The following is a 16,030-nucleotide window of genomic DNA, read 5'->3' on the forward strand; positions in this document are numbered from 1 at the left end:
TTTTCATTTCATTTTATTTTTAATATAAACCAGAATTGACAAAAAAAAAGAAACAGGAATTACCTATTAATTCACAAAGGTTAAAAATTATGTTTTAAAAGCATGGGAAAAAAAAAAAAAAAAAAAAAAAAAACAAGGTTTATAAAATACATAAGTATTTTATGTGTGACAAAATTGTACGGTCTCTTTATTTTGTTTTATTTTATTTTATTTTATATTTATTATATTTTTTTCTTTTTTGTAAAACATTTTCTTTCATGTGTTTTATATATTTGTAAAATATATAATAAAAACAAGCTTGTTCATTTTTTATATTTTTTAAAAAAGATTGATATAATATTTTTAAAAGATGAGTGAAAAAAAAAAAAAAAAAAAAAAAAAAAAAAAAAAAAAAAATATATATATATATTAAACATGTATATAATATATATAACATATGTGAACATATCATATATATATATATATATATATATGTATACATGTTTATATATATATTTTTTTTTTTTTTTTTTTCGCCTTTAACCTTCTAAGAATTAGTAACCACTATTGGTTGAATAACTTATAATGAAGTCTTTTTTTTTTTTTTTTTTTTGAACAAATAATATATACGTATAATATTATATATATGTATTCATTTTAATTATTTACACATTTTTTTATTGCTTCATATATTTTATTATCTTATATATTAATTAAAATATTTTTATTTTGTAACCTTTAATAGTGTATATCCTAAATAGGTTTAAAATACTTCCTAAAGAAATATATTTTTTTCCTTTCCTTTATTTTATTTTACTTGATTTCATTTTATTTTATTTCATTTTATTTTGCTTTTTCCTTTTTTTTTTTAAATAAAGAAACATTCTATTTCTTCTTAAATATAACCTCAATAATTAAAAGCAAACATAATGCATATGTATCTCAAAATAGTTTATATAAACGTTTAATTTTTTAATTTTAATTATTTTAATATATATATATATATATATATATTTATATGTGTAATTTTTTTTTTATTTATTTTATTAATATGATACGAAAATATAAGAATATATATATATACATATATAATATATACACTGTATTTTCGTATGTCTTTTTTTATACCGATATATTTTATATATATATATATATATTTATTTATTTATTTATAAATATATTGCACATACCTATATTTGGTTGTTCAAAAAAAAAAAAAAAAATGTATCCGTAGTAAAAGGAATAGAAAGAGTGAAGAAAAAAAAAAAAAAAAAAAAAAACAACATGATAATAATAAAAATAACAAAAAAATGAAAAAATAAAAACAAATTAAATATAATATAATAAAATAACAATAACAATAATAATAATAATAATAATAATAATAATAATTTATGTTTAAATATTTCTTATTCAATTTTCATCATATCTTAATAAAATAAATATATATATATATATATATATATAATAATGTGGGGACTTGAAAAATAAAATAAATATATTATAATATACATAATGTAAAATATATATGTGTATTAACTTTATTTATAGATTGTGCTTCAAAGTGCATTCAAGCATAATATAAAAAAAAAAAAAAATAAAAAAGATAAAATGATAATATTTAAAAGGTGTAATAAATTAGAACATATAAACATATATGTCATATTACATACACATTATAATAATTATAATATTAGACAATTATTATATATATATTATATTATATATATATATAACCATGGTGTTACTCTTAGTATTAGCGTTATTTTATTTATAAAATAAAAGACAATATTATTAATAGGCACTATACTTGCATAATAGAATAAATGAATAAAATAATTAAATATATAAAAAAAAAAAAAAAAAAAAAAAAAAAATGATATGAAATAAAAAGAAAATGAAAATGAAAATAATATTATAACAAAATAAAAAAACATCTATTACATTATAATACAATGAAAAAAAGAAATAATAAGAAAAAATTCGTCAAATATATTATCCTGATTATGCATAATATATATATAAAAAAACAAAACAATGAAAGACACTATGTAAATATGATGAATAACAAAATATAACATTTATTTTATTTTATTTATTTTCTTCCTTTTTGGTTATTAGGGAAAATAATTGTCATATTTTTTTAAATAAATAATTATATATTTATTATATATTTATAATATATTTATTATATATTTATCTTGTTCATTTGTTACATATATATATATATATGTATATGTTAATGTTGTATTTATTTTTCCTTTAATTTGATATATTAATCTATAGACAATAAATTTGTGTACAAAAAAAAAAAAAAAAAAAATTATTGTCATATATTCATATATATATATATATACACATATATATTTATTTATTTATTTATTTATTTATTTATTTTTGTAATTTTTGTTTTCCTAATAAATATTTTTAAAAAAATGAATGTTCTACTTCTGTCTTTGCTTGTTGTACAAAATATAGTAACATATTTAGAACAAATAAAAAATGGTATAAGCGGTCATTATACAGAAGGTAGGAAATAAAATAATAATTCATATAAATAATATGATATATATATATATATATATATATGTATGTATATATTTATGTATTTTTTTTTTTTTTTTCTTATTATATTTCCAGATCATAATATTAAGAATAATAATTGTATTAGCTTTTCTGATTATGAGAGATCAATAAAAAACTTTTCTATTTCTTCTCATGCAGAAAATAATTATGATAATATAATAAATGAATATAAAAAAATAAAAGATATTAACAACAATATAAACATATTATCATCAGTACATAGAAAAGGAAGAATATTGTACGACAGCTTTTTAGAAATAAATAAGTTGGAAAATGACAAAAAAGAGAAACATGAAAAAGAAGATGAATATGAAGATAATGATGAAAGCTTTTTAGAAACTGAAGAATATGAAGATAATGAAGATGAAAAATATAACAAAGATGAAGATGATTATGCAGAAAGTTTTATTGAGACTGATGAATATGAAGATAATGAAGATGATAAATATAATAAAGATGAAGATGATTATTCAGAAAGCTTTATTGAGACTGATGAATATGATGATAATGAAGAAGAACAATATAATAAAGATGAAGATGATTATACAGATAGTTTTATTGAGACAGACCATTATGAAAATAACGATGATAAAAATGAAGAAGAAGAAGAATATAATGATCAAGATAATGATTATGGATATAACTTTTTAGAAACTGACGAATACGATGATAGCGAAGAATATGATTACGACGATAAGGAATACGGAGAGAGTTTCCTCGAAAAAGAAGAAGGTGAAGAAATGAAAGATGAAGAGATGAAAGATGAAGAAATGAAAGATGTAGAAATGAAAGATGAAGAGATGAAAGATGAAGAGATGAAATATGACGAGATGAAAAATGAAGAGATGAAATATGACGAGATGAAAGATGAAGTGATGAAAGATGAAGAGATGAAAGATGAAGTGATGAAAGATGAAGAGATGAAAGACGAACAAATGAAATATGAAGAATTCAAAAATGAAGAATCCAAAAATGAAGAATCCAAAAATGAAGAATCCAAAAATGAAGAATCCAAAAATGAAGAATTCAAAAATGAAGAATCCAAAAATGAAGAATTTAAAAATGAAGAATTCAAAAATGAAGATATGTCTTATGATGAATACATGGGATATAAAAAGAAAGAAGAAGATGAATCATATAATACATTCAATGGTACTAAGAAAAATAACACATCCAACAGCTTCCTCGAAAAAGATTTACAAGGAGATTCTGACGATGAATTACATAGTACCTTTTATTCCAAAAATGTAGATAAAGAAAATTATGATGATAAAAATATTTTCTATGGTTATAGTGATAATGATGATGAAAGCTTTTTAGAAACTGATTCTTATGAAGAATATGAAGACGAAGATAAAGATGTTGAAGATGAGTATGAAGAAAGTTTCTTACAAAATGATGAGAAAAAAATGGTCTTTTATGATTTATACAAGCCAGAAGAAAATGAATCTTATTATGAAAAGAAACAAAAGAAAGAAGAAAAAGAAGAGAAAGAAGAGAAAGAACAAAGTTTGAACAAACAAAACGATATGGAAGACCAAGAAGATAATGAAGAATATAAATTTGAAGAAGAAAATAAAGAAGACCTTCTAGATGTCCAACAAGATGAAGAATTACCAAGTGAAGGAAAACAAAAAGTAAAAGGAAAATCATTCGATAATGAACATTTGAATGAAATACAAAATGTTAGCGACGTACATGCATTTATACAAAAAGATATGAAATATTTAGATGATCTCATAGATGAAGAGCAAACTATTAAAGATGCCGTCAAAAAAAGTGCTTATAAAGGAAATAAGAAATTAGGAAATAATAAAAAATCACAAATGATACTGGAAGAAGAACCAGAAGAAAATTTTGAAGAAGATGCTGATGAAGAATTAAATAAACTAATGGAACAAGAAAAAAATATTGTAGATAAAGAAATCAAAAATAGTAAAGCAAATAAAAGCAACAAAAAATTACAATTCAATAACACTAATAAACAAAACAAAATGTATATGAAAAACGAATATAATAATAAGACAAAAAATAATAAAAACAATAAATTTGAACAACAAAATTATGATGAATCATATATGGATGATGATTATGAACAAAATGAAGAATTTAATGATAATAATCAAAGCGAAGATATGAAAGAAACAAATGAACTCGATAAAATTAATGATGAACTATTAACTGATCAAGGACCAAACGAAGATACATTATTAGAAAATAATAATAAAATTTTCGATAATAAATTTGTAGCACATAAAAAAAGAGAAAAAAGTATATCCCCACACAGTTACCAAAAGGTATCTACCAAAGTACAAAATAAGGAAGACATGGAAAATAAGGAAGAGAAACAATTGATAAGTAAATAAAAAAAAAAAAAAATAAAAAAAAATAAATAAATAATAAATAATAAATAATAAATAATAAATGATTATATATAAAATATACACAAAATATATCACACATAAAAAATATATATATATATATATATATATATATATATTATTACATTTTTGTAATTATTTAATTTTTTATTCAGATGATGAAGCCGCTATGACTGCTGAAGAATTAGTCGAATTAGAAAACACAGAAGGTAAAATTTTAAAAAATAATATGACATAAATGTTAACATATGTAATATTTTTATGTATTTCTATATATATATATGTATAATCTTTTATTTTATTTTATTTTATTTTTAGATGTGAATACACCTACAATGGTAGAAACAGAAGAAATTGATTCTGGTAAGGATTAAGGTTCAAAATTAATTTTTATTTATATAACTTTGTATAAAATAAAAAAAAAAGGGAAATGTTCATATATCAACATTTTCCATATAAACAACATGTAGATATTACATATGTTTTATTTTTATCATATATACATATATGTGTTCAATCTTTTTATTTTATTTTCATTTTATTTTCACTTTATTTTTATTTTATTTTTATTTTTTTAGATGAAAATGGAAATAAGTCAAGCAGTTCAATATCATACATTAGTTCTATAGTATTCCTTATGGTCACCCTTTTATATTTTATGAATTAATATTAGAAATATGAATAGAAAGAATATATAAGTATATAAACCTTTATGCACATATATGTATATGTCTATATATATATATATATATATATTTTTTTTTTTTATTTTGTCTTTTACTATTTGTTTTTGTTACTGTTTTAATTTTTTTATTTAGTCATATATTTAAAAATTTAATTTTTGTTTTTTTTGTTTTTTTTTTTTTTTTTTACCAATGAAATATATAAATATGTGTATATGTAATAAAAAAAAAAAATTATAATAATAAATAAATAGATATGCACATTCTTCTATTATTTTTCTTTTTCTTTTTCTTTTTCTTTTTTTTTTTTTTTTTTTTTGTTTTGTTGTTATTATGGCATTTGTCAATTTAACTTAAATTTGTATACATATATATATATATATATATATATTTATATATATAAGATATATATTTTAATTTTGATTTAAAAAAAAAAAAAAAAAAAAAAAAAAAAAGTTATAAAACTGTATACCGATATTATAATATATATTTATATAAGTATTTAATACAGGAATATTCCTTGAACAAAAAAAGAAATATAAATATAAATATATATATATGTATATATATATATATATATATATATATATATATATATATATATATATATATATAGATGTAATTTATTTATTTATTTATTTTTTTTTTTTTTGTTGTTGTTTATTATGTTATTTCTCTTTTTATATCTTATTTCTAAAAAATATATTGAGGTTGTTAATACATTTCCTTAGGTACCCTATTTTCTAAAAATTACATGAAAATTTTATGATATATATTTTTATTTAACATTATATGGTTAAGTAATTAAAATAATAAATAGCTATACATTTTTTTTATATTTAAAATATAAATAATACCTACAAAATGTCATAGAGTTGTAGGTATAAAATTTGATTTTATATTTTTGTAAGTTTATTCTTCTTATGTTATTTGTAATTTTCCATTATTCAAGAAAAAAAAAAAAAAAAAAAAAAAAAAGAGTCATAATCACTGTGTAGGATTGTAATTTGTAAATTTTCGCTCCCCCCTGAAAGAAGATTATGAAAAATATATTATACATATAATATTATGTATATAAAATATATATATATATATATATATATATATATATATATATATAAATATATATATATGTATGTATGTATGTAATATTTTAGTGCAAAAAAAAAAAAAAAAAAAAAAAAAAAGTATATAATGAAAAATTATTATATATATATATATTATATATATATATATATATATATATATATATATATATATATATATATATATATATATATATATATATTTATATTTATATTTATATTTATATTTATATTTATATTTCTTTTATTTTTCATTATACGTATAATATTTATTGTGTAGATTCTTATTATTTATTGTACCTCTTGAATAATTTTTGTATATAATAATAAGCAATATATAGGGGTTCTTCTTTATTTCCTTTTTTTTTATTTTTTCATTTTATTATTGTTTCATTTTATTATTTTTTCATTTTATTGTTTTTTTTTTTTTTTTTTTTTTTTTGTGGATAAAACATTTTTATATTGACCAAAAAAAATAAGGAAATCTTGAGATAAACCTATTTGTTTATATATATATATATATATATTAATTTATATGTATATATATTTATACCATGACAGGTTAATTTTTTTTTTTCTTTTTCCCAATCAACAAAAAAAAATATATAACACCTCACATTTGATAAGGCACTATATTAATATTGAGCCTAACCCAAAATTATTATATATATATATATATATATTTTTTTTTTATATATATCTTTAAATTTTGTAAAAAAAGGGAAAAATGAATTTTCCTAATTTGAGTAAGAAAATAAATTCCACGGTTAGTAGTAATAAACCGTATTCATCGTCAGATGAAAAGGGAGGTGAACATATCACTGGAAATTTTGATCCTACAGCATTAGAAAGAGGTGCTAAAGCATTAAAAGAATTAGATCAGTCATCAAATTCTAGCAAAGCTTTTGAAGTTATAAAGTTACAAGAATTAACGAAACAGAAAGAATATGAAAAACAAATGGAAGAATTATCCTTACAACGTGCTCAGCATATGAGCAATCGTATGAGAATGGAAAATGAAGAAAAAAGGAAAACGATAAATTACCAGCAGGAACAAGAACGTATTACTGCTGAATATAAAACAAAATTAGAAGCTGAATCATACCAAAAGAAACTTCTTGATCAACAGAAACAAAACGAAGAATGGTTACGTAATCAACATGAACAATATTTAAGACAAGAAAATATTAGAAAAAGAAATGAACTAGAATTAATGAATATTAAAATGAAACAAATTAAAGAAGAGAAACGTTTAGAAAGAGAAAATATGAAAGCTAGGATTTTTGAAGAAAATAAAGGCTTAATAGAAAGAGAAAGAAAAAATTTAGATATACATTTAACAACATTAAGAACTAAAGCTGATGAAGATAGAAAAACAAAAATAGAAAGTATTAATAAATATTTTGAACAATTTAATAATTCTTTATTCCTATTTTTAAATGATAAACAAAAACTATATAGATTTGCATTAACCATTACATTAACATCTATAGGTATATATACTACGAAACATACTACAAAATTTATTAGAACATATGCAGAAACAAAATTAGGAAAACCAAAATTAATTCGAGAAACTTCTCTATGGCATATTAATAAATTCTTTGATATTTTTAATTTTAAAAAAAATTTTGCTCTTATCAAAAATTTTATCTATCCTTTTAAAAATAAAAATAATTTATATAACAATTATAAAATTTTTGATCAAATTGTCTTAAATGAAGAACTACAAGAAAAGTTACAATGGTCTATAAATAGTTTAAAAAATTCTAATAAATATAATTTGTATTTAAAAAATATTCTTTTACACGGACCACCAGGTACCGGAAAAACATTATTTGCCAAAACTCTTTCATATCATAGTAATTTCGATTATATAATTATTAACGGAGGTGATGTTAGTGCATTAGGTATTCATGCTTCCGTAGAATTAAATAAAATATTTGATTTTCTGAAAAGAAGAAAAAATAAAAAATGTATTATTTTTATTGATGAAGCAGAAGCCTTTTTACGAAAAGGAAGAAATGAATCATCTATTCATTTTTCAGAAAGCTTAAGAAATGCTTTAGCAACATTTCTTTATCATACAGGTTCTGAATCTAAAAAATATTCCATAATACTGGCTACCAATTGTAAAGATATATTAGATCAAGCTGTTATCGATCGTATAGATGAACAGTATAATTTCCACAATCCCAATATTAAAGAGATACAAAAAATGCTTACTATGTATTTTAATAAATATGTATACCCTTTAAAAAAATATAATATTACTATTGATTCGTCTATTGATAATGAATATATACATAATCTTTCGAATAAACTATGTGGATTATCAGGAAGACAAATCTCTAAACTATGTCTTAATATACAAAGTTGTGTTTTTGGTAGTGACACCAAAGTTGTTACAAAGGAATTAATCAATTTAATAACTGCATGGCATTTAAGTAATTCACTTGAACAAACAAATAATCAAAACGTAAACAAAAAAAAGCAACACTCATCAAATTATACATCTTCCGATGATAATTCAAATTTTAAACTCAAAGATAATCCGAATGTTCATAAAAAAAAAAACGAACAACACCATAACATTACTAATATTGAGCAAGAACATAACAAAAAGGAAAATGACGAAAATTCAAAAAATATTAACTTGAATAATACTCCAAACCATGATGCTATAAAGAAAAAGGTATTAATAAATGAACAATTGTGAAAATATATCAAAGCATGTTTACCTTATCAACAAAAAAAAAAAAAAATAATAAAAAATATTATACATATGTAAATAAATATATATATGTGTGACTTTTTATATTTTTTATATATGTATACATTTTATATCTTATCCTATACACCAATTTTTATTTGTATACATTATTTTTTTATATTTTATTAATATAATTCATTCACTTTGTTAAATTTTTAAATATTAAAAAAATATATAAATTAAAAAAATCAATATGTTAAATATTTATACACTTATGTGTATAAGTAGTACTAAATTAAAATAATATAAATGTAAATATATATATATATAATTGCCATTTTAAATATATACATTTTTTGAATTATTTGTCATAATGCCATACTTATTTTTTCATTTTTTCACATTTCAATTCACCATGCAATTTTAATAAAAAGATAAATTTAATATTATAAAAAATATTTTAATAGTTTTTTTTTTTTTTTTGTTTGTTTAAGTAAAAAAAAAGGACCAATATATATTTTACAATAAAAAATATAAAGATATACATATATATATATATATATATATATATATATATAATATTATATATAATGAATCGTATTAATCTATAAAAACCTATAAAATTATACTAGTAACAATATATATTTTAATATATTTATTTTATATTCATCCTTAATATAAATATAATAAATAAAAAATTAATAAAAATAATAAAAGAATATTATAATATATTTTTATATAACATTTTGAATTAAAAACCAAAGTAGTAAAAAAAATATTATATATATATTTATATATATATATAATAATTATTGAATTAAAAGAATAAATAAAAAAAAAATTATATATATATATATATATATATATATATATATATATATAATATATTTTTTATTTTGAGTGATATATTATAATATTAAAATAAAAAGTACTTATTTATGTATGTTGAAAAAAAAGGCATAATAATAATACTTTTTTTTAAAAAAGGCTAACCCAACAACATCACATGTATATAATAAATATATAAATAAATATTATATATTTTCTTTATTTTTTATTCTTTATTCTTATATCTTATTAGAAGAATTTTTTTTTTTTTTTTTTTAATAAATTATAATAAAATAACCATAAAATAAATAAATATAAATATATATATATATATTATATATATATAATAATATATTCATAACCATCAAAAACAATTATATATATATATATATATATATATATATATAATATAATATATAATAAAATTACGAAATATATATTTTGTTATATATATAATTATATAAAAATGCAACCAAAAATTGTTCAACCTAAAAAAAATAGATATATATATATTATAAAAAATATATATACATATAAATATATAGATACTGATATTATTCTATATAAAACAATAATATAAGAACAATTTTATAAATAAAGAAGAAAAAATATATAATATATATATTTTGTTTGGTTTTTATCTTTTTTAAAAATAAGATTTTACATTTTGGTATATTTATATATTCTTAAAAAAAAAATATCGAGTATACATTTTAAATTTTTAGCTCATTTTTATTATTTTTAAAACATAATAATATACAAATATATATTATATATATAATATATAATATGTTTTTTTATACTAAATATTTTTCTTTTTTTATATATATTTTCTTAAAATAAGTAAAAATAAAAATATATAATTAAAATAATACTTTTGAAAATGTTCATATGTTAATATATATTTTTCTATAGGTTTTCTTTTTTTTTTTTTTTTTTTTTTTTGAAATATATAAAATTTTCATGAAAACTTATAAAATATAATTTAATTTTATTTTATTTAATTTAATAAAATTTTTTTTTTTTTTTTTTTTTTTTAAATAAAATTAGATTATTATAGGTTTAGATATAATATTACAATAAAATATTATATATATATATGTAATATAATATATATATATATATATATATATAATATATATAACATTTTAGAATGCAATTTCTAATAGATACGAATTTGCCTTATAATAATTCGTAAATATATTTTTATATATATTATAAAAAATATAATTATATAATAATTATAAGACCGTTTAGTTTTAGAATGCATAAAAGTATATGTACATGGAAAAATTTAGATAATCTTTAAATATTTTATATATATATATATATATATATATATATATAGAACAAAGTATGAATATAATAAAGAAACACACGTATACATAATGAAAAAATAAAGTAGAATATATGTATACATATTTTGATTAACATATATATGTTATATAATAGTTAGTATATATATATATATATATATATATACATATATTTATATGCGTGCATATGAATTATATGTTGTTATAGACTTTTATATATTATATAGGAGAAAAAATGAATGAATCATTAGAAATTATAGGGGAGGGTAATAAAATGATTGTGTTAAGAACACATGATAAATATGATATTGATGATGATTATAATAATGAGAAAAAGAATGAGAATTATGTTAATAATTTGAGATTATTAAATAACGAATTTAATTTTCTTAATAATGGAAATGTAAAGATAGACAATATGGTTATTTCCTATTCATACTTTTATATTCTGAAACATATACATCTTTATAGTTATATATTTATAAAAAGATCCGTTTTAAAAATTGTTAAGAAGAATGAAATGAAAGTATTAAATATTACGCTACAAAATAATTGGATAAAAAAAATAAGATACAATAAATTTAGAATATTTGACAAATCATATTTAGCTGATAATAATTTTGTTATATTTAATAATGAATTTGTTGAACTTATAAGAAATACTATAGATTTTTATTATTTTAATAAAAACAAAAAAAAAAAAAAGTTATATACACATAAAATAAAAACATACATACAACATGCAGACAAACTTATAACAAATATTATTGAATATACAGATAAAGTAATTAACTATTTAAATGATAACTCAGATAAAATTATAGAACAAATTACATTTAATTTACAAACATTCTTAAGATATATTACAAAGAAAAAAAATATACGTGGGATAAAAAAATATATTTTAAAATATATAAAAAGTATTAATTATAATGATATACAAAAATATGTAATTATATATTTTTATGATTATCTTAAGATATTGAAACAAAATAAACACAACAAGTATAACAAAATGTATAGGAATCATGAAAAATATATGTTTAACGATATATATAGTAATGACAACAATAATAATAATAATAATAATAATAAAATTAATAATGATGATGATGATATAATATATGATAACAATTCTCAACAACAACAACAAACTAATGTAGGGTATGTAGAAGAAAATTTATTTTCTGTACCTTATTTTTTATTACAAAAAAATTACGACACAAGGAATAAACAACTTCAAAAAAAATCGTTTGATAGTAATGTAAATATTAATAATACTACAAATATACAATATAGTGATAATTTATCTAATCCAGCAAGTTTATATAATGATAAGAATAGTATAGCTAATCAATCATATATAGATAATACAAGTGCACAAAACGTTCATAATGACATGATAAATAATAATATGTCTTATAATAATATAAAAGATAACTTTAAATATATAAGTGTTGAAATTAAATTAAAATGTGGTTTAACAGATTATCAAAACATGTATGATAGATATAATATACAACAATTAATAAAAATAAAAAATAAAAACACAGAACATTTATCTTTATATGTACCAAGTAATTTTTTTAATCTTGATTTCTGGGATATTTTCTGTAATTTAAATTATATCTTTCTATTTAATAGTAATAATATTAATATGTATATAAATAATAAAAAATATATGAACACATCCTTATGTTCATTCAAATATTTCAATAATTTTTTTTTTAATTATTCCTTATACTTTCCGACAAATGATTCAATTAATTTTTATTTCAATTATTTAAACCAATACAAAAAGGGAATTAGTAGAAATAAAATAAAAAAAAACCATGATAACAATTGTTATGATGAAAATTTTCATGATTATTTTATAAACGAATATAAAACAAGAATGAATACATATATTAATGATAACTTTGAATGTGCTAGCCAATTTAACAATTCGTATAATAATATGTACGAAAATTTAAATTACCTGACTTTTATGAACAGTTCAGGTGAAATGGAAGAAAAGGATAGAAAAAAAAAAAAAAAGAATAAAAATAAAAATAACGATATTAATAATAATATGATAGACACTAAAAATAATAATAATATAAATGTATGTAATGGTAGCAATAGTAGTAATAATAATAGTAGTAGTAGTAATAGTAGTAGTAATAATAGTAATAGTAGTAGTAGTAGTAATACATATAATTTTTATTATAATAACAATTGTAGTGATAACGCGTTTTTAAGGGCAAGTCAAATGAACACACTGGTTAATAAAAACAATATTGTATTACACAATAATTTACAAAAGAATAGTGTATGGAAATATAAAAGGAATCATTATAATATAATAAACTATTGTCAGAGAACATGTATAATTCCTGAAAATATTAATTATGCATATAAAAATTACATATTTAGTAATTACTTTTATTTAAAATATATTATATGTGGTACCAATTATGATATAAAAGAAATGTTGTTATGTATAAAAAATGGTGAATATCGTTATTGTTTTAACAAATTGATATATATTTTAGATATATATAAAAATATGTATTATGTACATATGAAAACGTTTTGTAAAAGTGCTATACAAAAATTAAGAAAACAATATGATGAATTAATGAATGAATATTATATTCCTGAAAAATTAAGATTTAATTCAAGAAAAGATAATATTTATTGGAACATTGAATTATGTAATATCAAATATTATTATGAGAAAGGAAAAAAATGTAATAACAACAATCCTGTTGATATAAATGGATCTTTTAGTAGACATCAAGATGGTGTGAGAAAAAAAACATCCATTTGTAAAAATAATAAAGAGTTTAATTTATTTTTTACAGAAATGCATTTCAAATATAATAACAAGTTTCAAAGAATTATCTCTGAATATTTAAATGATTATATAAATGTGAATGGATTAAAAGGACAGTTTATGAAATTTAAAAAATATTATAATATATTATATTATGATTTTTATAAAAAGTTAAAAAATAAATTTGAGAAGAAATATTATGCTTTGTTAAAAGGAGAATTAAAAATAAGAAAAGACTTTTTTAAAAAATTACAAGAAAATTTTAAAGAAAAAGTATTACATAAATTAAATAAAGAATTATTTTATTTATATGATGAAAAATTAAAAAATAATTATTATTTTAATTATATTATTACAAATAAATTACATATGTCTGTTAGAACATATTTTTGTAATTGTCAATATTATATATCAAATGTATTAGAAAAAGTCATAATAAGATATCGAGAAAAAGGATATGAAGAACAAGTAAATTATCATTTATTTTGTTTCTTAGATATAATGAATTATATATATATGAAGAATAAAAATAAATGGACAAATCGATTAAAGTTATTGAATAATTCATTTAATAATAATAAAGAACAATCAAAAAATATGATTGAATTAATTCAAAATATAATGTATCATAATTTAAATTTAACAAAAAAAAATCCTTTTGAAATAAATCAAAATTATAATGAAAATTTGGTTATTTTATCTTGTATTATTAGAAAAGAGAAATATTTGTTTTATAAACTTTTATATTTTCAATGTTTTAGTTCAGGACAAGTTCAAATGATATCTGTCATGTTATATTTTATTAAAATGTTTGAGCAATTATTTAATTTTAGAAAAGAACCAAATGATGATATAGAAAATGATTATGATACGAAAAAATCAAGATATGAGGAATTGAATGAAGGGTATGATAAAATATTTGCCAACTTTAAATATTATAATAAGAGTTTGGAAAATATATTTAATATTACAGAAAATATTTATATAAAAAATCACAAAAATTTATTACATTTTATTAATACACAAAAGATAAAAAGATTATCAGAGTATGTTTTTAATTCTACAAAAAAATCATCACCATATGTAAAAATTAAAAATGAAAAGAATAAAAAAAAAAATATAAAATATGATGCCTTTACATATTTACAAAATTGTCATTTCATATTAGGAAACGAATTATTATTGGATGCTGTACAAATATGTAACAAAGCAACAAACAATAAATATAATTATTTAAAAACAGAGATGAAAGTAAATACAAGAAATGTATACTATCGTATTTATGAAACAAATCATCCATCTTTAAAAAAAAAAAGATTTACATATCCACATCAATCATATATAAAATCAAAATATAATACTAGACAAAAATTTATTGAAGATATATTAAGTAAAGAAACCTTAATAACAACGGATCATTTTCATTATTTATCAAGTTCCCATTTTTTAAATCATTTAAATAGTAAAAATATTTCCTTATTAAAAGAAAAACCAAAACAAGTAAATATTAAAAAAGCAATGCTTGTATATAAAAACATGATTTATTTTGTGTGCAGATTTTTAATAAGTAAAACATTTTGTGATAACAGTACAATATTTAATATATATATAAATCATGATAATACTAAGGAAGATATGAAT

General features: G+C 17.6%; 3 protein-coding genes across 3 annotated transcripts in view; all 3 read left to right on the plus strand.

Moving 5' to 3' along the window:
* Nucleotides 1-2,414: 2,414 nt before the first annotated feature.
* On the plus strand, nt 2,415-5,613 carry PF3D7_0707300 (rhoptry-associated membrane antigen; the record flags this gene model as incomplete). The annotated part of the gene is made up of 5 exons (XM_002808721.1): nt 2,415-2,508; nt 2,620-4,923; nt 5,102-5,155; nt 5,265-5,309; nt 5,525-5,613. The coding sequence occupies 5 exons, from the start codon at nt 2,415-2,417 to the stop codon at nt 5,611-5,613; spliced, it is 2,586 nt and encodes an 861-aa protein (XP_002808767.1).
* Nucleotides 5,614-7,441: 1,828 nt separating this feature from the next.
* PF3D7_0707400 (AAA family ATPase, putative) lies at nt 7,442-9,433 on the plus strand (the record flags this gene model as incomplete). Its single annotated transcript, XM_002808722.1, has 1 exon — nt 7,442-9,433. The coding sequence occupies one exon, from the start codon at nt 7,442-7,444 to the stop codon at nt 9,431-9,433; it is 1,992 nt and encodes a 663-aa protein (XP_002808768.1).
* Nucleotides 9,434-11,806: 2,373 nt separating this feature from the next.
* The window catches only part of PF3D7_0707500 (conserved Plasmodium protein, unknown function), a gene marked incomplete at both ends in the record, with an annotated part of 4,806 nt that continues 582 nt past the window's right edge, over nt 11,807-16,030 (plus strand). Inside the window, one exon of the mRNA XM_001348953.1 lies at nt 11,807-16,030. This exon is cut by the window's right edge and continues 582 nt beyond it. Within this exon, the coding sequence (XP_001348989.1) occupies nt 11,807-16,030 (4,224 nt within the window).

This window comes from Plasmodium falciparum (assembly GCF_000002765.6).
Source record: "Plasmodium falciparum 3D7 genome assembly, chromosome: 7".
NCBI classification, from domain to species: domain Eukaryota; phylum Apicomplexa; class Aconoidasida; order Haemosporida; family Plasmodiidae; genus Plasmodium; species Plasmodium falciparum.